Consider the following 25,004-nt stretch of genomic DNA (forward strand, 5'->3'; position numbering starts at 1 on the left):
GCTCTATAAATAATTAGTATAAGTACAGTATAAAGTAGCCAGGTCTATAGGTGTCCCCAATGTAGACATACTATAGGTGTCCCCAGTATAGATAGCCAGGTCTATAGGTATCCCCAGTTTAGCTAGTAGTCAAGGGCATAACTAGAAATCACTGGGCCCCCTTGCGAAAATTTGGATGGGGCACCCCCATAGGTGCCAAATAATCATAATGGGGCAGCGTTTCACTATAAAATAATTTAATGGGGCAGCGTTTCACCATAAAAGAATCATAATGCAGCAATGTTTCATCATAAAATAATCGCAATGAGTGCAGCATTTCACCAGAAAATAATCGCAACATTGGCAGCATTTCAGTATAGAATAATGGCAATGCGGTCGACATTTCAGCAGAAAATAATCACAATGAGTGCAACATTTCACCAGAGAATAATCGCAATGAGTGCAACATTTCACCAGAAAATAATCGCAATGTGGGCAACATTTGGTGGGCAACATTTCAGCAGAAAATAATCGCAATGAGTGCAAAATTTCACCAGAAAATAATCGCAATGAGTGCAACATTTCACCAGAAAATAATCACGAGTGTAACATTTCAGCAGAAAATAATCGCAATGAGTGCAACATTTCAGCAGAAAATAATCGCAATAAGTGCAACATTTATGCAGAGAATAATCGCAATGAGTGCAACATTTCAGCAGAAAATAATCGCAATGAGTGCAACCTTTCAACAGAAAATAATCGCAATGAGTGCAACATTTCAGCAGAAAATAATCGCAATGAGTGCAACATTTGAGCAGAAAATAATCGCAATGAGTGCAACATTTCAGCAGAAAATAATCGCAATGAGTGCTACATTTCAGCAGAAAATAATTGCAATGAGTGCAACATTTCAGCAGAAAATAATTGCAATGAGTGCAACATTTCACCAGAAAATAATCACTATGTGGGCAACATTTCACCAGAAAATAATCGTACTGTGGGCAGCAGAAGATCAGAAGATAATCGTACAGTGGACATCATTTCACCAGAGAAGATATAGTGGAGCGGGCACACACAGCAGCGTGAAGGCAGGAAGGGGGGGGAAGTCTCCCCCCTCTCACCTGGTGCTCCTGCTCCCCCTTGCCCTCAGTGCAGCCAGAGTATAGGAGCAGCCCGGGCAGCGGCCAGCAATCAGCTTACCTCGTCCAGTGTGCGAGCTGCGAGGGAAACTTTGCATGCCGCTGCCTGGTCTAGTGACGTCACTAACTAGACCACACCAGCAGCATGCCGGCCGCTGCCACTCTGCTGGAGGGGGGGGGGAGGGGAGCGAGTTCCCCTCCATGTGTGTGTGTGCACTCTCCTTGGACTGCCCCCACCCCCAAAAACAAAATATTATTTTTTTTATATAAAAAATGAACTGCAGGTGGCGTGTCCCCCCCCCCCGAGGACTCGTACATGGCACCGGCCCACGGGTGCCTCTTAATAGATACGGCCCTGCAAATGATGTATTTTCGGTGAATTGCGGTCACGTTACATGTATTTTTTCGGGAAACACTATGGCAGAACTCAAACTTCCCTGGCAGACCTTTTACACCACTGCTAAGGTCGTGTATATTTTTCCCCACCCATTACCACACCCACATTCTCACCACTCCCCCTTTGTTGGTGTCGTTAGAGGGAGCATTACAAATCTTTGTCCCCAGGCACTGAAAGCCCTAGCTACGCCTCTGCTGCCATGTGGCTGCTGACTGTGATGTAGAGGGTCAAAGTTTAGTCCAATGACGATGTATAGGAGGCAGAACAAACGTGGTATGTGTCCGCTACCCGCTGTGGACGCGGGTAGCTGATATCCATGCGAACTACCCGCCGGGCGAACCGTTTAGGCCATCTCTATTTATATTTATATAGCGCCAGCATCATATTTGCTGTACAACAGCATACAGGGTATAACAATACGAGGTAAACAGTACAACAGTTAATACAAGACAATGGTGGATTACCACTGATGCAGTAAATAAATCAACTACAGATTGTTACACAGGGGTGGGAGGTATACAAACACATTACACAGCATTGTGAGACAAAAAAGGAAGAGGGCGTAAGGCCTAAAGGCCTTATAGTCTTAAGATTAAGGTATAGGTCAGTAGGTAAAGGAAAGCTGTGTATGCGATGGTAGAAATCGTGGTCAGTGGCTGAAGTGTCCTAGGTAGGAGTGTATGCTTTCCTGAAGAGGTGAGTTTTCATATAGGCAAATTATAAAACCCAGGCTACAAAGACTGTTTCTGGCCACAAAAGTGATGAAAAAGTTGTTTCAAGGGGTCTAATAGTGGGCATACACGGTGCGATCCGGTGGCTCGATTAGCCGCCGGATGGACTCCCGCCGCATCCCCGCGTGTCCGTTCGTGCGCCCGAATCGATTACCGCTTGTCCCCGCCGGCGCCGCTTATTTTCCGCTCGATTCCCTGCCATTGTCCGCGGGCGGGAATCGAGCGGGGAATCGATCCATTCGTGATCGGACCTGTCGGATGTTATCAATCGAGCCCATCAGCGGCTCGATTGATAAGAAAGAAACGCACCCTGTATGCACACCATAACACCTGGATAGGGGCATGCCAGAGGGGGATCCATTAAACAATTAAATAAATGCAGATACCACGTTCCCCGCACACCAAACGCAGATACCACGTTCCCCGCACATCAAACGCAGATACCACGTCCCCGCACATCAAACGCAGATACCACGTCCCCCGCACATCAAACGCAGATACCACGTCCCCCGCACATCAAACGCAGATACCACGTCCCCCGCACATCAAACGCAGATACCACGTCCCCCGCACATCAAACGCAGATACCAACTTCCAGTCATTATCCACAAACTGTTATTTCTGTAGGAAAATTTTTACTAAGTGCAGGCAGGTGGGGTGGGTGTGGGGAGAGAGATAGGGCTTGTAAACTTGGTGCCTGTATTGTTTCTTCTAAGTCATGTGTCTGGGATCCCTGAAAGCACAGCCTGCAGTAAAAGTGAGATAGCATCTCCTGTTTGTTTGCTGCCTTCACCCCTCGCTATCTCTAATGAGTATACAAGTGCTGATTTTACATCACAGGGACAGAACTGACTGACAGCAGCTCCATCTGCACAAATCACAAACTAAAACACAGTGCATTATGTAGTACAACTATGCGTGCTGCCTCTGTCTGCTCACACACCTGTGACTGAAGCTCTCTGCCTGTCTGCCTGCTCGTTCTCCTCATAGTCCAGTCCACACTGACTCCTCATGTCTCCCCTGCTGCAGGCTGAATCTCAGCCCCTAGTCACTTCTCCTCTGCACCCATGTCAGGCTCAGAGCAGGAGATACAGAACAGAAGACATGCTGGCTAGGTAGCCAGACTGGAACCCCGAACTTCCGGCTGGTGGGGGGCGGAGTTTGAGGCCACACGCAGGCAGTTCACAGACACTGCTCTGCGCCTGTGGCTGAGGAGAAAACCAGAAAGGGGTGGCCTTGGAGGAGGGGCAGAGCGTGCTTGCTCTGTCTCTATTGGCCAGCGGGGGGAGAAGGGGGCGAGTGAAGGCTGTGCAATTATGCAGGACGCTGGGAGCCCGAGCGGTGAGCCTGCACTGCAGTGCACAAGCCTGCAAAATGGGGTGATTATTAAATGTAAAGGTGGCCAGCGCCTAGTGACAGACATGCCGCCCCCAAGCGGCTGCCTGCAGTGCCTGTGCCTCCAGGCGCCCCTGCTGCTGGGAATTACCTATTAATTATAGCCATGGATGTCTTTTAACGCAAGGAAAGCATCTAAGCCCCCCTTAAAAGCAGATGTAAAATTTGCTGTAGAGAACCCTTTTTCTAATTAAATGGCAAAAACATTTTTCCTCCATGTCTCTTAGGGCTTTTTTTTTTTAGAGAGTTTTTGCTTTTTTTTAAGCACTGGCGATTTTTTAAAATCGCTCTAAAAAGCGCTTCTGCAATGGTACTCTGTGTGTTCTCACATGAGCGGTGAGCTTTCTTTCCAATCCATTCCTGCACTATTTCCTGAGTGTTTGCGCTTTAATACAAAGTATAGGGAAATCGCAAAGTGCTTGAAGAAGCCCTTTGAAAAGCGATTAGTCCAGCGCTTTTGAAGAATAATTACATTGTATTTATTCAGTTCCAGGTCAAAGGGTTCACTTCCTGAGTGTCGTTCTGAAAGTGAAGGGAAAATCGCTTTCAAAAGCGCTCACAAAAGCGCTTAGCGCTTGCAATTGCACTAGTGATTTATAATGAGAACTAGGCCTCAGTCCTTTGCACCAGCCTAGGAATAAAAAGCTCATCTGCCAATGTTTGAACTTGCCCTGTGATGTATTTAAACCTGTTAATTCAATTTCCTCTTTTCTCCAGACTAAATAAGCCCAGTTTATTGAACCTTTCCTGGTAAGAGAGACTTTCCATCCCACCACCAATCAATTTTGTTACTCGTCTCTGCACCTGCTTCAAAACTGCAATGCTATCTCTTCTATCTCCAGCTATCATGTGCGGGGCCCCAGAAGCTGGACGGTGGGGGTGCCGGAGGTGGTCACTGTTGAGGCTGTTGGACCTGAAGAGAGTTTGGAAGTTCAGGTCTCTTTATTTAGCTATCACGATAGGAAGGTGACCTATGACTCCCAGAAGCTCCAGTTGTCCTCTGTTAACCATCACAAAGGATCCCTCAGTCTGCTGGTAGGTAGAACTCTTCTGGAAGCTACAAGGTATTAAACAAGCAAATTAAACTTTTTGACATTCTATCTTCTTATTTTCCATCAAAATATACACATTTTCTAACATGTTTGCTTCTGGTAGGCAATCTCTTAAGAGCTAACATCCAGAGCTCCAAAATTCATGGATCGCTGGTTGCAGCAGTAGCCTATCAGTAGAACTGGACATGTTGGGCTACTAGTAATAATCCCTCTCAGTCTACTAACATGAAGTGAATTGCAGGATTTCTTTTACTTATCTGTAGAGTTGAGCTGAAACTTTCGTAATTTCGCATTACTATAATTACGCATGCGAAATTTGCGATTACGATGCGAAATTAGCGTAGCGAAATTGCCATTAAAATTGTAATTGAAAATACCGTAAGCGTAATTTTCAACGCGAAATTTCGCGTTTCGTTCATGCCGTAATTTCGCATTAAACGCTACCGTAATTTCGCGTTAAACCGTAACGCTCCGTATATGATAAAAAAGCCGCCGACTTTAAGGGTTAATAGCAAAGCCCCCTTAAATGCTAAGAGCCTCAAATTTGGAGAATATATTAAGGAGATCAGGAGGAATAAGAGGAAAAATTTTTTTTTCAAAAAGACCTTATAGTTTTTGAGAAAATCGATGTTAAAGTTTCAAAGTAAAAATGTATACATTTAAAAACCCGCCGACTTTAACGGTTAATAGCAAAGCCTGCTTAAAGTTTAGGAACACCAAATTCCTAGGGTATATTAAGGGGATCAGTGGGAATAAGAGGAAAATTTTCTTTTTTCAAAAAGACCTTATAGTTTTTGAGAAAATCGATTTTTAAGTTTCAAGGGCAAAAATGTCTTTTAAATGCGGAAAATGTCAGTTTTTTTTGCACAGGTAACAATAGTGTATTATTTTCATAGATTCCCCCAAGTGGGAAGAGTTTTACTTACTTCGTTCTGAGTGTGGGAAATATAAAAAAAAAACGACGTGGGGTCCCCCCTCCCAGACCTCTTTAACCCCTTGTCCCCCATGCAGGCTGAGATAGCCAGAATGCGGAGCACCGGCCGCATGGGGCTCCGCACCCTGACTATACCAGCCCGCATGGTCCATGGATTGGGGGGTCTCGGAAGGGGAGGGGCAGCCAAGCTTTCCCCTCCCCCTCCGAGCCCTTGTCCAATCCAAGGACAAGGGGCTCTTCTCCACCTCCGATGGGCGGTGGAGGTGGAGGCCGCGATTTCCTGGGTGGGGGGTTCATGGTGGAATCCTGGAGTCCCCTTTAAAAAGGGGTCCCCCAGATGCCCACCCCCCCTCCCAGGAGAAATGAGTATAGAGGTACTTGTACCCCTTACCCATTTCCTTTAAGAGTTAAAAGTAAATAAACACACAAACACATAGAAAAAGTATTTTAATTGAACAAAAAACATAACCACGAAAAAAGTCCTTTAATATTCTTAATTAACCATTAATACTTACCTGTCCCTTTAAATAAATGATCCCACGCAATATCCTCGGAAATGTTCTATCAGTTACAATGTAACAAAGTTATTACAATGTAACAACTTTGTTACATTGTAACTACGCCGCACCCGACGCCACTCGCCGCTCAGCCGCCGCATACGCGTCCGTGCAGGACGCTAAGTCCCCGCAGCTCCCGCTGTTTGTGACGTCGGTGAGTGACGTCGGGTGCGGCGTAGTTACAATGTAACAAAGTTGTTACATTGTAATAACTTTGTTACATTGTAACTGATAGAACATTTCCGAGGATATTGCGTGGGATCATTTATTTAAAGGGACAGGTAAGTATTAATGGTTAATTAAGAATATTAAAGGACTTTTTTCGTGGTTATGTTTTTTGTTCAATTAAAATACTTTTTCTATGTGTTTGTGTGTTTATTTACTTTTAACTCTTAAAGGAAATGGGTAAGGGGTACAAGTACCTCTATACTCATTTCTCCTGGGAGGGGGGGTGGGCATCTGGGGGACCCCTTTTTAAAGGGGACTCCCAGATTCCACCATGAACCCCCCACCCAGGAAATCGCGGCCTCCACCTCCACCGCCCATCGGAGGTGGAGAAGAGCCCCTTGTCCTTGGATTAGACAAGGGCTCGGAGGGGGAGGGGAAAGCTTGGCTGCCCCTCCCCTTCCGAGACCCCCCAATCCATGGACCATGCGGGCTGGTATAGTCAGGGTGCGGAGCCCCACGCGGCCGGTGCTCCGCATTCTGGCTATCCCAGCCTGCATGGGGGACAAGGGGTTAAAGAGGTCTGGGAGGGGGGACCCCACGTCGTTTTTTTTTATATTTCCCACACTCAGAACGAAGTAAGTAAAACTCTTCCCACTTGGGGGAATCTATGAAAATAATACACTATTGTTACCTGTGCAAAAAAAACTGACATTTTCCGCATTTAAAAGACATTTTTGCCCTTGAAACTTAAAAATCGATTTTCTCAAAAACTATAAGGTCTTTTTGAAAAAAAAATTTTTCCTCTTATTCCCACTGATCCCCTTAATATACCCTAGGAATTTGGTGTTCCTAAACTTTAAGCAGGCTTTGCTATTAACCGTTAAAGTCGGCGGGTTTTTAAATGTATACATTTTTACTTTGAAACTTTAACATCGATTTTCTCAAAAACTATAAGGTCTTTTTGAAAAAATTTTTTTTCCTCTTATTCCTCCTGATCTCCTTAATATATTCTCCAAATTTGAGGCTCTTAGCATTTAAGGGGGCTTTGCTATTAACCCTTAAAGTCGGCGGCTTTTTTATATTATATGGAGCGTTACGGTTTAACGCGAAATTACGGTAGCGTTTAATGCGAAATTACGGCATGAACAAATAACCATTGTAATGCGAAAATTACGCGAAAATTACGCTTACGCGAAATTTCGCGAAATCCTTCTTCATTACGATTATGTACTTACGGCCATAATCTTAATTACACTAATTACGCGAAATTTCGCGAAATCGTAATTAGGTCATTACGCTCATCTCTACTTATCTGATCTTTCCTATCCCTCTAAATTAACAACAGAGGTATCTCTCACACCACCCACCGCCTAAAAATACCCCCTTTATACACATCTCCCACAATGGGTGGGAAGCAAAATGAGATGTCCGGGGCCACTCTAAATCCATTTGTCTTTTGCTACAGATCAGGCCGGAGGATTTTCCAAGAGGAGACGAGGAAGAGAAGTTTGTGTACTTGGTGGTTGAATCTAAATGTTCCATCAAAGAGGAAAAAATAGCTGTGGTGGATAACCGCAGATCTCCACCTTCTGCGGAAACCAAACCAGGCCAGTGTCCTCGATTATTATTATTATTATTAACCACTTACCAACCACGTTTTTTTCCCTTAAAAACCAGAGCAATTTTCACAGTATGCTCCTCCCATTCATTTGCCAACAACCTTTTTGTTATGTATCGCACCAAAATGATCTGTATATTGTTTGTATGCCAAATAATGGTCTTTTTTTGGTGGTACTTTTTGCTAAGAATTATTTTATATAAAACATGAAAAGATGATTTTTAATTGCTTTTTGCTAATAATTATTGGAAATATATGTGGCATTTAGAATTTCAGTTAACTTTGATAGTTGTCCTTTAATGGTTTTGATTATATAGCACCATAATTTTCTGTAATTATGGACAATATAATAACAAGACATAGGTGCATAAGTCAAAGAGTGTAAGGTAACTGTGACAAGAAACAATAGGGGAGGGAACCATGCCCTTGCAAGCTTTTCAGAAAAAAAATCACCCTCACACTCTCAGCTCTAGCAATTCGTGCTTCTTCTGTCTGAGGTTATGCACTCCAGGCAAAACGAATATGTTTACTTTAAAGATGGCCACACAGAATACAATAAAATGATCCAATTTCACGTCAATTGATAAAATGATCAGCTGCACAGAAAAAAAAAATATGCGAGGAATCTGATTGTATTTCCTGTGGATTTCCTGGTTTTCATTCTCGATATAAGTCAATTGGGAGTGGCACATTTTTCTGATGAATTTTTATGCAATTGGATTGTAGGAGGGTAAGTTGTCAATTTTCTTGATATACAGACCCGATTGATTTTCTCAGCGCTTTTAATGATTATTTTTTTTTCATTTTCGGAAAACAAACTTTCTTTGGTACTTTCTGAGTACCATGGTGACCACGGGTAATGGCCGGGGAATCCTGGTTCAATGCCGGTCCAGAGTGGGAGCCTAAGAAACGGCTACCACCACCACACATCCAAGGAGGGCCGCAGGCACGCTGTGGGCAAAGGAGCAGGAACGGCTACCACCACACATCCAAGGAAGGCCGCAGGCACGCTGTGGGCAAAGGAGCAGGAACGGCTACCACCACACATCCAAGGAAGGCAGCAGGCATGGCATGCACGTCCAGAGGTAGTGACCAAAAATAACAATACAGGAGGACTTTCAAGGCCCTGCTGTATATGAGATGAATCAACTTTAAATCCTTTAACGAGAATCTGTTATGAAGGACAATGATGACACCACTTGCCTTTCACGAAAATCTGTTCTGGAGGGCAAGTCTGCCATTGTGACCACGGGTAATGGACGGGGAATAAGGGTGGGTGCACTGAACACAACAGGTAGGTATACGCAGTGATGAGGTGGGTGCACTCAACACAACAGGTAGGTATATGCAGTGATGAGGTGGATGCACTGAACACAACAGGTAGGTATATGCAGTGATGAGGTGGGTGCACTCAACACAACAGGTAAGTATATGCAGTGATGGGTATTACAATGTGCATCTGTCACACACAGACAGGTAGCGGACAGGCCCAATGATTCCTTGTGCGCTCACGTAAGTAGGTGGGTGCACTGTGAACAACAGGTAGGTAGGTATATGCAGTAATGGCTATTACAATGTGCACCTGTCACACACAGACAGGTAGCAGACAGGCCTAGTGACTATGCGTGCGCTCACATAGCGTAGGTAGGTGGGTGCACTGTGAACAACAGGTTGATAGGTAGGTATATGCAGTAATGGGTATTACAATGTGCACCTGTCACACACAGACAGGTAGCGGACAGGCCCAGTGACTCTGCGTGCGCTCACATAGCGTAGGTAGGTGGGTGCACTGTGAACAACAGGTAGGGTAGGTATATGCAGTGATGAGTATTACAATGTGCACCTGACACACACACAGGTAGTCACTGAATGTGCTGGGCCTGGTACACACAGTATGAATTATCAAGGCTGTCTATGCAACACAAGTGTCTATGGGACACACACACACACACACACACACACACACACACACACACACAAAATAGATCACAAGAACAAGATTAGCTCTCAAAGAAGCTGTTGTGGGGTGCTATTGTAGCAATAAGAATCAGCAAGAAGGAGCAAGCTAACAAGCCTACAAGAGCCTAACTAATCTTCTCCTATGAGAGAGTCTGATGCAGCTTTCCCTTCTCTAATTAATGCAGGCACACGAGTGAGTAAGATGGCCGGCGCTGCCTGCCTTTTATAAGGCGAGGAGTGGCTCCAGGAGGGAGTGTAGCCTGATTGGCTACAATGTGCCTGCTGACTGTGATGCAGAGGGTCAAAGTTGACCCTGATGGTGCACTATGGGGGCAAACTTCCGGGAAAGTTCACGGTTCTCCGCGATCGTTCACCGGGAACCATTCGCCGGCGAACCGTTTGGGCCATCTCTACTCAACTGTTAATAAATAGAAAATGGCCAATGAGATGCAAATAGTTCCAGGTTGATTTTAGAATTATGCAATTTCAGTATAAAAATGTATGCAAAATGGACCAATCAAATCCCACCAAAGTTTCTTATGCCTTAGGCCCCTTTTACACTTAATCAGTTGGAGTGCGTTAGTGTGCGTTAGTACGCGTTAGTATGGGTTGGTGCGCGGTTTTTCCATAGCAGTGCATTGTAACAAAGATTACAGTTAAAAGGCGTAGAGTGTGAAAGGTGCCATAGGAAACCATGGGCATTACTTGGAAAATCAGTTTTCTTTCCGTTTTAACTGAGAGCAACTGATTACGTGTAAAAGGGCCCTAATCCTGCATCCTGCATCTGGTTAGAATAATTTGCATCTCATTGACCTCCAGCCCCCCCCCCCTTCCCCCCTACTAATAACATTCACAATTGCAGCTCTTTTTATGCTCAGTCAACCACTTCTGGAATAAGTAAAAAATATAACAGTACAAGTAATTAAAATCGATAGTCTTGCCAGAGTGTTGGTTACAATTACTTGTTAGAGCACATTCCCAACGCTCTCATTGCTCCATTGCCACCACATCCCACTTGCTCAGCTGCCCTAATGACAGCTCCGCTCCCGGAGCCGGTCAGGAGCCCTGACCCTGTGTTCACTATCAGCTTTATTACACTACATCAGTTGGGGGGTAAACAGGGGCGTAACTAGACTTAACAGGGCCACCCTGGAAAAATGGTAGCATGGGGCCCCCTTGGTCCCTGAACCCCATGCAGGTCACATGATCGAGAGTCAGCAAATGGCAACTGAGAGTGTTCTTCTGTTAAGCAGTGTCTGGAAGCTGGAGAAAAATACACATGCTCCTGTGCACAGCATTTGTAAACAAACTGAGGTGTTTTTGGAAATTGGCTGCACTGGCGGTTGGGGAGAGGGAGGAGGAGGAGCCCCCAAAGTCTTCGGGCCCCCTGCAATGGCAGGGGTCACAGGGGTGATTGCTATGCCCATGGGGGTAAAAAGGTACATCCATGGAGAAGAGGCATCTTGTGGTTTATCCCCCTTTGTACCTCATGCCCCCTTCTACCACTCGTTGCTCCCTGTGTCCTTCTCTGTCCCCCTTGGGTCGCCCTCTATGCCCCTTTGTGTCCTCCTGTGTCCCCCATTGTGTCCCCCTGTGTCCTCCTCTGCATGGGCACAGTACAAGGAGTCCCCGACATTGCGGCGGATTGGAGGTTCGTATTGTCAGGAACTCTCTGCATTTGAACTATAAGACACAGTTTATTTTTTTCCTTTTTGGGGGGAGAAAAGGTAAGTCTTATAGTCCAAAAAATACAGTATATATCTCAGGAAAATCTCATTGCTCTGATTTTCCAGTGTTATATGTACAGTACAACATTTTCTAATTTTTATTTCATTTAAACAGCTTTAAAGAAACTGAAAAGAGACCTGAGGGTGCAGATTGATTCGATGGGTGAGTACCGGCAAACTGATAAGACATGGGCCCCTATACAGTTTCTCCTAAGTTCTCTCCTAGGTGATACTTTGATACCCTATCAATGAAATACTTAAGCCACCTGCAAGCAAGAAAATAATCAGAATCATTTTTACAGTACCTCTTTCATTTTGTTTTCAATTGCAAAGTACTGAAAAGTTATTTTAAAGAGAAGATGAAAAAGGATCTCCATGGAGAAAACAGAAGAAAAAAGGAACTGATAAGGGGCCATAAAGGTTGATGCATTAAAGTGTAGTCATATTTCTGTGCACAGACAGTGCAGGGCAACATTACTGTTACTACCAGCAGCACTGTACCTCCAGTTCTGCTGTTAGTTGCTACAGTTACGCTCGTTACCGTAGCAACACTTGAGTCATGATAATAGCATAACTCACAGTTTCTGTGCTGCTGATAGTAACTCTAGATAGAATATGGCTCTAGCGGATGTCTAGGAACAACACCAGGATGGGATACTGAACTTGGACTAAACCTGAATAATCATTTTTAGTTAATTAAAACATTGATATTATTTGAAAAACATTTATACTATTATGAAATATTCCTAACAGGGCTGGTTCACACTGGGGCGATTCTTCAGCGCTTTGCTGATTGCTGACTATGCTGCTACAATGTATCCCTATGGATACATTCACACTGCAGCAGTTGCGATTTCGATCAATTGCAAACACACTGCATGCAACATTTTGGGGGAGAGCCTAATAAAAAAAAAAATACTGAATGTAAGGCCCTCTTGATCAATGTTTGCTCTTCTCTGCTGACAATTATTATTTTTTTTTAATAGAGTGAGCAATCCTGGGTCCAGGGCCGTTTTCAGGCATAAGCAAACCAGGTGCCTGCCTTGACCTGCCTTGGGTGCAGAGCAGGGACAAGGTCCTTCAGCACCCAAGGCTGAAACACCAAAGTGCGCCCCTCCATCCCTCCCACCCCAGCCGTCACACACTGATTGCTATTAGACTAAGAGGGCCACAGGGTCCACAATCCCCCCAACACCTTAATATCTAGTTATCTGGCGTGCAGTCACTACTATGTATCCCCTTTTCTTATTTCTTTCTGCTTCATACACAATTAGGAATGACAGCTGAATGAATTGTGCGCCCCCTCCTACACTCCAGCCTATGCCTCGGCCCGGCGCTGCTTGGGTGACAATTGTAGGAGGGAGCATCATAGAGCAAGTCTTAGCATACTGTGCTAAGCCATGAGCGAGTTATCTTATGTATGATAACTTGGGGCAGAGCTGCTGCAGCCGGCTATATCAGGCTAGTAGTAGAGCGGATCCTGCGTCCAGATCAGGTATATATTGAGCACCCCCTGCGCCACTCTGCATTAGGCTGCGGAGGCACAAAATAACATGGCACCGCAGCGCACGTATAAAATAAAAAAAAAAAATGGCTGGCAAAAGGTTGGTGGTATTCTTACACCCAACTGAAAGTTTAAATAAGAACGGGATGGATGGTAATTTTAACAGCTAAATGTTGATTGTTGCAACTTTGATTGGAAATCCTGGACAATCTTCAAACCTGTAAAGACCCAGGCTGTACATAAAATATTTTTAAAGTGAAAGTGTTTCTTTATGTAGATGACATTCTCCTCTATTTAGCCGACCTGGGCCCCTCCCTCACTGCTGATCTCTATTCTATTCAAACATGGCATTTACTCTAGCTTCAAAGTTAATTCGGATACATCCGACCGTAATCCTCCCGCTTGACCCCCAGGTTCCAGCTAAGTTCCCCACAAATTCTCTTCAATGGGTGTCAGAATTTACTTATCTGGGAATTAAGTTCACCAGGACTTCAAAAGATTTTATGTGATTAAACCGAGATCCTATACTCAATAAACTTAAACAAAAATGCCAAGCCTAGAAATCCCTTCCTTTAACACTCATGGCCACAATGCCATAAAAATGAGTATGCTCCAACTAATAATGAACTGCCCCAACTAATTCCATCTTGTTTTTTTAAGGAAATAAACAAACATACCTCTTACTTGTTGTGGTATCCCAAAAACCCACCTATTGCGCTTCTGACTCTGCAGCTTAGCCAGATTTTGAGCTCTACTACTGGACCTCGCCCTAGCCTGGTTCTCCTCATACCTCTCAAATCGTTCCTTTAAGATATTCAAAAATCAAACACCTATTCCCTCCAGAAGATCTGCCAACCTTAGTTCATGACTTCATAACATCCCGACTAGACTATTGTAATGCTCACTACACCGGCCATACCATACAGAATACTGCTGCCAGACTGTTGCCCAACCAACCCCGTCACTGCCACATAACACCAGTTCTGCACTCCCTTCACTGGCTACCTATAAAATGGAGGGTCCTATTCAAGATCGCCTACTGACATTTAAAGCGGAATATAACCCTGCATTTCAACTTTGCTCTAAAACATTATTTACAGTATATTATATGCAACCAGCATTTTTTTTTTTACTAGACCAGCATTGGAAGGGTTACACAGGGCTTTAAAGTCCCTAGAGATTTCTGCAGACGCATCCGAACTTGAGTTAGATACTTTTTGTTTACAAATATGTATCTAAGTGTTTATTGTGACTCATCTCTCTCAGTTGGAGGACAGCCAAAGAGTGTGTAACATTTTCTAAATATATACATATAACTAAATAGAATGTAACTATCTGAACGTCTGCACGAACTTAAAACCTCTGTGTTTAACCCTTCCAATGCTGGTCTAGTAAAAAAAAAAAAAAATGCTTTTTGCATATAATATGCTGTAAATAATGTTTTAGAGCAAAGTTGAAATGCAGGGTTATATTCCGCTTTAAGTCACTACATAATCTGGGCCCTGAATACATGAAAAAAATGTTGCAGATGCGTAGCAATCCCCGCATTCTCAGATCCATAGATTCTAATAATCTAGTCATACCCAGAGTCTACCTGGAAACTTTTGGTCACTGTAACGATCGGTGAAGCACAGAGAGGATCTGATTACCGGTATCTGCAGTATCACTGGGAATACAGAAATATACCAGATTATAAGTGATCTGCAGATAATCCGATATACTAGCTAACCTCTGTTCACCTGAGTAGAGCGTAGTGTTTGGTGTAACAGTAACACTTAGAGGAGTAGGCCTCAGTGCAGTGAGGAGTACTGCACTGACTCCTTCCGACGACCTGAACTCTCCAAGATGGGAGGAGTCAGGCTGAGAGTAGGAAGGATAGTCTGAAAGTGACACTCTGGAGAAAGTGTCACTAACAGGACGGGGAGCCGCCTCCAACAGTAAGGTCGGTTCTCGAGGTCGAACAAGCCAGGTCGTAAACACACGGACAGATAAAGTACAGATTCAGAAGGCAGAGGCGGAGTGTAAAGTATAGGCAGGGTTCGGCAACAGAGTATCAGATATATCGAGGTACAAGATCAGGAGGCAGAAACAGAGTCTAAGGACGAGCCGGGGTTTGGCAACAGAGTATCAGAATGGCAAGGTACAAGATCAGAGTTCAGGAGGATAGTCAGGCAGGCAAATGGTCATAACAGATAATCACAATCAAACTAGTACTTTAGCTATCAACAGAATCTAGCTAAGTGTAGGATTACAGCTCCAGCTGGTCCCGGCACACTTAAGGATCTGACTACAGGTCTGAGTGCTCCCACGTATGTGTTCGCAACGCCAGACAACCAGCAACTGAACAGCTGGCAGTATATATACACAGGAATCCCTCCAGCACCTCCCTAAGTGCTGGACCAATGAGGAGTGGAGCCAGAGTCAGCTGACCAGCCTGGTCAGCTGACTCATTTCTGGCCGTCATATTTTCCCTGCCTGAGTGCGCGCGCGCGTCACTCTAAACCTAGAGGGACTATGTGTCCCAGCCACACCAGCACCGCTCTGCGGTGCCTCAGTAATGGGGCCATGCGCGCTAACTGCCGCGTCCAACGCGGCGGTTATTCCGCACTCCGCCATGCCCTGCACGGGGACAGCCGCCTCAGACTCAGTGGAGGTGGCTGCCTCCCCGTGCTCTGCCCTGCCGTGCGCGGAAAGAGCCGCCCGCCGCTGACTCATGGCGGCGGCTCTTCCGTGCTTCTTCACAGTGCCCCCCCCCCCGAGGAGTGGACTCCGGACAACTCCTACCAGGTTTCTCGGGATGTAAGGCGTGAAACTCCTTCCTTAATTCGTCCACATGCATGCGGTTCCCAGGTACCCATTGCCTTTCTTCAATGCTATACCCTTTCCAATGCACCAGATATTGTACCGAGTTCTGTACTATGCGCGAGTCCAAAATTTCCTCTACTTCGAACTCAGTTTGACTATCCACTATGACAGGAGGAGGAGGAGTAGGACCCACATGGACTGCTGATTTAAGCAGGGATACATGAAAGGACCTTACCCCACGCATGCTGGCGGGAAGGTCAACGGTATAAGTAACGTTGTTGATCTTTTTCGCTACCGGGAACGGACCGACAAACCTGGGGCCCAATTTGTCTGAAGGTTGTTTTAGGGTCAAGTGACGTGTGGATACCCAAACTAAGTCTCCTGATTGGAATTTCCACTCCAAAGAGCGTCTCTTGTCAGCTTGACCCTTCTGACTTCGGAACGCCTTTTCCAAACCATCTCTCACCCTCCACCAAATGTCTTTAAAAGACCTTTGCCAGGCCTCCAGAGCTGGAAACGGAGTGGCAGCTACTGGCAATGGTGAGAATTTGGGCATTCTTCCAGACACTACCTGGAACGGAGAGAACCCAGTGGAAGAACTCTTTAGATTGTTTTGTGCAAATTCTGCGAAAGGCAGAAATATGACCCAGTTACTCTGTGCTTCTGCAACGTAGCACCTCAAAAATTGCTCCAAAGACTGATTGATTCTCTCCGTTTGACCATTGATCTGTGGGTGGTAGCCCGATGAAAACGACAGCTTCATGCCCATTTGTTGGCAGAATGCCCTCCAGAATCTAGAAACGAATTGGACTCCCCGATCCGACACTATGTTTTCCGGAATGCCGTGCAGCCGGAACACATGTGTGATAAACAAGTCGGCCAATTCCTGGACCGAGGGGAGTCCTTTAAAGGGCACAAAATGGGCCATTTTACTGAAGCGGTCGACTACCACTTAAATGACCGACATACCCTCTGACCTGGGAAGCTCACCCACAAAATCCATGGACAAATGAGTCCATGGCTCACTCGGGGTGGGTAAAGGCTGCAAGGTACCCACAGGTGCCAGCCGGGAGGGTTTACTTTTTGCGCATACTGCACACTCCCTAACGAACTCCTTGCAGTCTGCTGCTAAAGAAGGCCACCAATCACACCTGGATACAAGATATTGCGTTCTAGACGCCCCAGGGTGTCCCGCATTCTTGTGAGAATGAAACATCTGCAAAATGCGGAGATGAAAGGGTAAAGGCACAAACATAACCCCTTCAGGTTTCCCTTCGGGGACATCCTGCTGAAAGGGACTCAGGGTCTCTGTCCAGTCCTCCCAAGTCTCAGTTGCCGCTAGCACTAGCCTCTGTGGAATAATGGACTCTGGGGCAGAGGGCTGAGCTGTCTCCGGCTCAAAACATCTGGACAGGGCATCTGCCTTAATGTTCTTGCTGCCCGGGGTGTACGTAATAATGAACCTGAACCTTGAAAAGAATAATGACCATCGAGCCTGTCGGGGACTTAACCTCCTAGCCCCCTCGATGTATTCCAGGTTTTTGTGATCAGTGTACACTGTAATTGTATGCTCTGCTCCTTCCAGCCAGTGACGCCATTCTTCAAAGGCAAGTTTAATGGCAAGGAGCTCTCTGTTGCCGATATCGTAGTTTCTCTCCGCCGGAGAGAACCTACGAGAGAAATAGGCACAGGGATGTAATCTTCCATGCAACCCTGACCGCTGAGACAGCACAGCCCCTACCCCGACCTCCGAGGCGTCCACCTCGACAATAAAGGGGTAAGAAGTGTCAACGTGCCTCAGGATGGGTGCTGAACAAAACAAGTCTTTCAGAGTAGAGAATGCTTGTAGGGCTTCTGGGGTCCAGTGGTTAGTATCTGCCCCTTTTTTCGTGAGACTAGTGAGGGGTGAGATAACAGTGGAGCACCCCTTTATGAACCTTCGATAATAGTTAGCAAAGCCCAGGAATCTCTGCAAAGATTTTAACCCTTCGGGTTGGGGCCACTCTAACACAGCAGAGACCTTGGCAGGATCCATTGACAGGCCCGAGGTGGAAATGATGTACCCCAAAAAAGCAACAGATGTCACCTCGAAAATACATTTCTCTAATTTTGCATATAGCATGTTCTGCCTCAGTTTGTCCAGTACAATTCGGACATGTGTTCTGTGCTCAGAGAGGTTGTTGGAAAAGATAAGTATATCGTCCAGGTATACTAACACGAACCTGCCCAACACCTCTCTGAATACCTCATTAATCAATTCCTGGAAGACGGCCGGGGCGTTACACAGCCCGAAGGGCATCACCAAGTACTCATAGTGCCCGTCGGGCGTGTTAATGGCCGTCTTCCATTCATCGCCCTTTCTGATCCTCACCAGGTTGTATGCGCCCCGTAAGTCTGATTTTGAAAAGACTTTAGCGTTGGTAACTTGTGTAAAAAGGTCATCTATCAGTGGCAAGGGGTAGCGATTCTTTATCGTGATCTTATTCAGGCCCCGGTAATCTATGCACGGCCGCAGACCCCCGTCTTTTTTTTTTAACAAAAAAGAACCCTGCACCAGCGGGCGACTGGGATGGTCGAATGAACCTCTTTGCTAAATTCTCACGAATATACTCTTGCATGGCCAGTTTCTCTGGCCCGGACAAATTGTAAAGATGACCCCTAGGGGGCATACAACCAGATTGGAGATCAATGGGGCAATCAAATGGGCGATGCGGCGGTAACTTGTCAGCGGCTTTGGGACAGAACACATCGGCATACTCAGAATACTGTACTGGAACCCCTTCCAACTGAACCCTGGTCTGGCCCAATGTCACCTTCCCTAAGCACTGCTGGTGACAATGATCAGACCAGCTGGTTAACTGACCTGTGGCCCAATCAATCTGGGGAGAGTGGAGGCGCAGCCATGGCATACCAAGTATAATGGTGGATGTAGACATGTGTAACACAAAAAACTGTAATCTCTCCCAATGTAAAACCCCCACTGTGATCTCTACCTCTGGTGTCTGAGACAGCGGATGATTCCTCTGCAGAGTAGAATCGTCCACTGCCGTAACCTGAATGGGTGGTTCCACCGCAGTGAGCGGAATACCCAATCTCTTAGCAAAATCAAAATTCATAAAATTAGCCGCGGAGCCTGAATCAATGAAGGCTTCCGTGGCCTCGGTCTTATCCTCCCATGTAACCGTACAGGGAAAAAGCAACCGTTTTTCTTCGAGGGGTATGCATCGGGCGCCTAGGGTGTTACCCCTTACAACTCCTAGGCGGTAGCGTTTCCCGGTTTACTTGGCTTTGTAGGGCAGTCTCGTACCCTATGCCCAGCTTCACCACAGTATAAACATAATTGTTCCGACATTCTCAGTCTTCTCTCCACTTGGGTCAACTTTGACCGACCGATCTGCATCGGCTCAGGTGGAGGCAAGATCGAAGAAGATGAGACAGAAGGAGATGGAGTTACTAGGGGTGCAGCGGGAGGCGCCGCGTAAGATGTCAACCTGACACGATGACTGCCCCTAGTCTGTCTCTGATGGCGTAGCCTACGGTCGATTCGAATGGCCGATGAGATGGCCTCATCGACTGTTTTGGGCTCGGGTAGACTTAACATTAGGTCGGAGACCTCATCCGACAACCCAGACAGGAAGTAGTCCAACAGGGCATAGGTGTGAAACCTGGCTGTAACTGACCACCTACGAAATTCGGCCGTGTAATCCTCGACTGGACCCTTGCCTTGCCGTAAAAGCTTGAGCTTCCGCTCAGAGGTCGCAGCAAGGTCTGGGTCGTGGTAAATTACTGCCATGGCTTTAAAGAATTCCTCTACCGAGGTCAGAGCTGTGTCTCTAGGAGGCAGATTATATGCCCAGGTCTGAGAGTCACCGGCCAATAAAGTCTTGATAAACGTGACTCTCTGGACCTCAGTACCAGAGGATCGGGGTCTCAATTCAAAATATGATAACACTCTACTCCTAAAATTGCGGAAGTCAGATCTGTGGCCTGAGAACTTCTCGGGTACGGGCATACGTATGTCCATGCTAGAAGGGGACCGCACCTCATCCACTGATGTCTGGAGGGTTCGTACTGACCGTGACAGGGCCTCAATCAATGCTTTGTGTTCACCCAGCACCCGATTGACATTATCCACCGAAGTGGCAAGTTCCCCCAGAGGACCAGTGCGTGGGTCCATTTTGTTTTATGTTCTGGCGTTCTGTAATGATCGGTGAAGCACAGAGAGGATCTGATTACCGGTGATCTGCAGTATCACTGGGAATACAGAAATATACCAGATTATAAGTGATCTGCAGTATCACCGATAATCCGATATACTAGCTAACCTCTGTTCACCTGAGTAGAGCGTAGTGTTTGGTGTAACAGTAACACTTAGAGGAGTAGGCCTCAGTGCAGTGAGGAGTACTGCACGGACTCCTTCTGATGACCTGAACTCTCCAAGACGGGAGGAGTCAGGCTGAGAGTAGGAAGGATAGTCTGAAAGTGACACTCTGGAGAAAGTGTCACTAACAGGACGGGGAGCCGCCTCCAACAGTAAGGTCGGTTCTCGAGGTCGGACAAGCCAGGTCGTAAACACACGGACAGATAAAGTACAGATTCAGAAGGCAGAGGCGGAGTCTAAAGTATAGGCAGGGTTCGGCAACAGAGTATCAGATATATCGAGGTATAAGATCAGGAGGCAGAAAGTGTAGGATTACAGCTCCAGCTGGTCCCGGCACACTTAAGGATCTGACTACAGGTCTAAATGCTCCCACGTATGTGTTCGCAACGCCAGACAACCAGCAACTGAACAGCTGGCAGTATATATACACAGGAATCCCTCCAGCACCTCCCTAAGTGCTGGACCAATGAGGAGTGGAGCCAGAGTCAGCTGACCAGCCTGGTCAGCTGACTCATTTCTGGCCGTCATATTTTCCCTGCCTGAGTGCGCGCGCGCGCGCGTCACTCTAAACCTAGAGGGACTATGTGCCCCAGCCACACCAGCACCGCTCTGCGGTGCCTCAGTAATAGGGCCATGCGCGCTAACCGCCGCGTCCAACGCGGCGGTTATTCCGCGCTCCGCCATGCCCTGCACGGGGACAGCTGCCTCAGACTGAGTGGAGGCGGCTGCCTCCCCGAGCTCTGCTCGCCGTGCGCGGAAAGAGCCGCCTGCCGCTGACTCATGGCGGCGGCTCTTCCGCGCTTCTTCACAGTCACAGAGCCTTCTGTCATGCCACTCCTACATTATGGAACATCTTACCTCAGCAGATCAGGACAGCTCCATCTCTTGACTCGACTGAAAACCCACCTGTTCAGTTGGCATTTTCAGAAATATAATTTGTTGTTATTTGAATACTTCATCCTACTACCAATTACTAATCTGAGAGAGGCTAAGCGCTTTGAGTCCTATGGGAGAAAATCACTATAGAAATGTTATTGTTATGGGAGAAAAACGCTATAGAAATATTATGGTTAGCCTTCAATGGTTCCTCCTCAACTTTCACACCCCCCCCACTCAGTCGGTATCCCCCAAGGCTCTGTTCTTGGTACCCTCCTTTTCTCAATTTACACCGCCACCATCGGCAAACTCATCTCCTCTCTGGGGTTCAACTGTCACCTATATGTAGATGACACTCATATCTACTTCCATACCATGGATCTCTCCACCACCACCATGGAGAAGGTATCCTGCTTCCTCACAGCCATCTCATCCTGGATGTCAGCCAGGTTCCAAAGTTAAACCTGGATAAAATGGAACTCCTAATTTTCCCGCCCCGTACAGACTCATCCCCCACAGACATCTATGTCACTGTCAACGGTACAACCATCTACCCAACCACTCAAGCTCGCTGCCTGGGTTTCACCCTGGACTCTGCCCTCTCCTTCACCTCCCACATCCAAACATGCACTTGAAACAAAAAGAAAAACCGAGAGCCCAATATAGTGCAGTAAGTCTAACAATTGTTGGCGAAATAATTAACAGATGTGGATATACTCACAAACACAGGTTACCACATAGGCAACCACTTGAAATGCAGGTGGGGAGCATTAGAACCTGACCCCACTCAGGTTTAAGAAGTCACTCTCTGTAGATAGAAAGAAGAGAACAGTCCCCTCCACCCAAGGTGGACTATATACTGTGCAAATTTGGACAGAGGCGCCAGGCAGGTTAAAATGATCTAAAGAGGCGCATTGCCACTATTGGACCTTTTTGAGCTTGCACTCCTTGCCTGATGAAGCGGGTTATACCTGCGAAAAGCGTTGCGGAGTGCCAAAATAAATTGTTATTTGCGATTTGAACAATCTCGATTGTCCATCATTTCAGGAGGTAAGTCCATCTGTACTCCTCCTTTTTAGTTGTTTTTAGATCATTTTAACCTGCCTGGCGCCTCTGTCCAAATTTGCACAAAATTCCCACATCCAAACCATCACTAGGGCCTGCAATTTTCATCTACACAACATCTCCAAGATCTGTACCTTCCTGACACCGGACACTGCCAAACTCCTTTTCCATGCCCTCATCATCTCCCCCTTGGACTACTGCAACTCCCTTCTGTCAGGCCTCCCTCAAAACCACATCACCCTCTACAATCCATCCATTATTCAGATGCAGCAGCCTGCCAACCTACATCTCTGACCTGGTCAGCAGATACACACCTGGTCGCCCACTTCGCTCCTCCAACAACCTCCTCCTAACCACCCCACTCATCTCAAAAACCTTCTACAGGACTTCACTAGAGCTGGCTGGATCCTTTGGAACTCTCTCCCATTGCCCATCAGGCTTGCCCCCTTCTTCATCACCTTCAAACAAGCCCTCAAAACTCACCTCTTCAAGTAGGCCTACCCGACTTTAACTCTCTCTGCTGAGAGCTTCTAGATGCAGCCCCCCTCCTTTCATATCACCACCCCCTCCCTCTAGATGGTAAGCCTTTGCTAGGGCTCTCTCTCTCCTTGTGTATCATACTTGATTGTGCACTCTACCCAATTTTATGTGAACTTGTAATATTGGGATTACCACTCCAATGTGTTGTGTTTTATTGTGTACTAGCTGATTGCCCGGCGTTGCCCGGGTATGGATTTGGCTGGTTTTGGCTCTGCATACTTTTTCTAACCCTAACACACAATTAATTAATGACCAAGTTTGTGAGCTTTGCGGTCTTTGGTATCAATAATTTGAAAAAATCTGATTGGCTGTTTGTGGCTCCACACCCTTTTCTGAATTTGAACCCCAGTCACCCAATAACCAACTGTACCAGGTTTGAGGCCTGTGCCATTAACAGTGCAAGAATGGTAGCAATTAAATATTCCCCTTGAAAAGCAATAGGTGAAGTTTGATTTACTTTTGTAGGCTCCACCCACTTTTCTGAATATTAATCCCAGTTCCCCAGTGACCAACTGTGCAAAGTTTAAAAACCCTGCCAGTAACAGTGTAAGAATGGCTGCAGTTTACATTTTCCCAGTGAAATTTTTATTTGTCTCCACCCATTAATGACCCGGCATTGCCCGTGTATGTATTTGACAGGTGTTAGCTCCGCCCACTTTCTAACCCTAACGCACACACACTCAATGACCAAGTTTGTGAGCTTTGGGGTCCTTGGCATCAATAATTTGTATATTCCCATAGAAATTAAACAAATCAGATTGGCTGTTTTCTTCACCCCCTCTCCAGCATTTGAACCCCAGTCACCCAATGACCAACTGTAGCAGGTTTGAGGCATATGCTATTAACAGTGGAAAAATGGCAGCAATTGAAATATTCCACTTGAAAATCAACTGGTGAATTTTGATTGGCTATTATAGGCTCCACCCATTTCCCTGAATATTAATCTCAGTCACTCAGTGACCATCTGGCCAAAGTTTGGGAACCCTGCCATAAACAGTGTAAGAAGGGCTGCAGTTTACACTTTCCCAGTGAAATTTGTTTTTGGCTCCGACCACTTTTTGTAACCTGGACACAATGGCACTACTCCATGACCAAGTTTGTGAACTTTGGGGTCCTTGGCATCAATAATTTGTATTTTTCCATGAAATGAAACAAATCTGATTCACTGTTTGTGGCTCTGTCCCCTTTTCTGAATTTGATCCCCAGTGACCCAATGACCAACTGTACCAGGTCTGAGGCTTGTGCCATTAACAGTGCAAGAATGGCAGCAATTGTAATATTCTCCTTGAAAAGGGACATGTGATTTTTGATTGGCATTTTTAGGTTCCACCCACTTTTCTGAACATTAATCCCATTCACCCAGTAACCAGCTATGCTAAGTTTGAGAACCCTTCCATTAACAGTGAAGAAGGGCTGCAGTTTACAATTTCCCAGAAAAATCTGTTTTAACTCCACCCACTTTTTGTAACCTGGACACACAGTCACTACACAATGACCAAGTTTGTGAGCTTTTGGGTTCCTGGCATCAAAATTGTGGTAATGGAAGCAGTTTATCCAGCAAAAAAATCTGGCTGGTTTTGGCTCCGCCCCTTTACTGAATTTGAACCCCAGACACTTAACGACCGACTGTAGCAGGTTTGAGGCCTCTGCCATTAACAGTGTAAGAATTGCTGCAGTTGCAATATTCCCCTTGAAAATCAAAAGGTGAATTTTGATTGGCTGCTGTAGGCTCCACCCACTTTCCTGAATATTAGTCCCAGTCACCCAGTGATGGTGTAATGGTTAAGGGCTCTGCCTCTGACACAGGAGACCAGGGTTCGAATCTCGGCTCTGCCTGTTCAGTAAGCCAGCACTAATTCAGTAGGAGACCTTTGGCAAGTCTCCCTTACACTGCTACTGCCAATAGAGCGCGCCCTAGTGGCTGCGGCTTTGCTCTGGCGCTTTGAGTCCGCAAGGAGAAAAGCGTAATATAAATGTTATTTGTCTTGTCTTGTCCAGTGGCCAACTGTGTCACGTTTTAGAACCCTGCCAATAACAGAATGGCTGAAATCAATCTAACACATCTGATTGGCTGTTTGTGGCTCCCCCCCTTTAGTGAATTTGGACCCCAGCCACCCAATGACTGACTGTATCAGGTTTGAGGCCTCTGCCATTAACAGTGTAAGAATGGTAGCAAT

The 25,004-nt window shown here is 46.1% G+C and overlaps 1 protein-coding gene across 3 annotated transcripts in view; it reads left to right on the top strand.

Annotated features, from left to right (window-relative positions):
• The window catches only part of LOC137527947 (uncharacterized), a 189,620-nt gene that overhangs the window by 20,767 nt on the left and 143,849 nt on the right, over positions 1 to 25,004 (top strand). For 2 of the 3 annotated variants that reach the window (XM_068249065.1, XM_068249067.1), the window contains exons 2-5: positions 4,359 to 4,391; positions 4,484 to 4,676; positions 7,818 to 7,959; positions 11,772 to 11,819. In XM_068249065.1, the coding sequence (XP_068105166.1) occupies positions 4,359 to 4,391; positions 4,484 to 4,676; positions 7,818 to 7,959; positions 11,772 to 11,819 (416 nt within the window). The remainder of the gene's footprint in view (positions 1 to 4,358; positions 4,392 to 4,483; positions 4,677 to 7,817; positions 7,960 to 11,771; positions 11,820 to 25,004) is intronic. The other variant, XM_068249066.1, reaches the window with a different exon arrangement.

Source organism: Hyperolius riggenbachi, chromosome 8, assembly GCF_040937935.1.
Source record: "Hyperolius riggenbachi isolate aHypRig1 chromosome 8, aHypRig1.pri, whole genome shotgun sequence".
Classification (NCBI taxonomy): Eukaryota; Metazoa; Chordata; class Amphibia; order Anura; family Hyperoliidae; genus Hyperolius; species Hyperolius riggenbachi.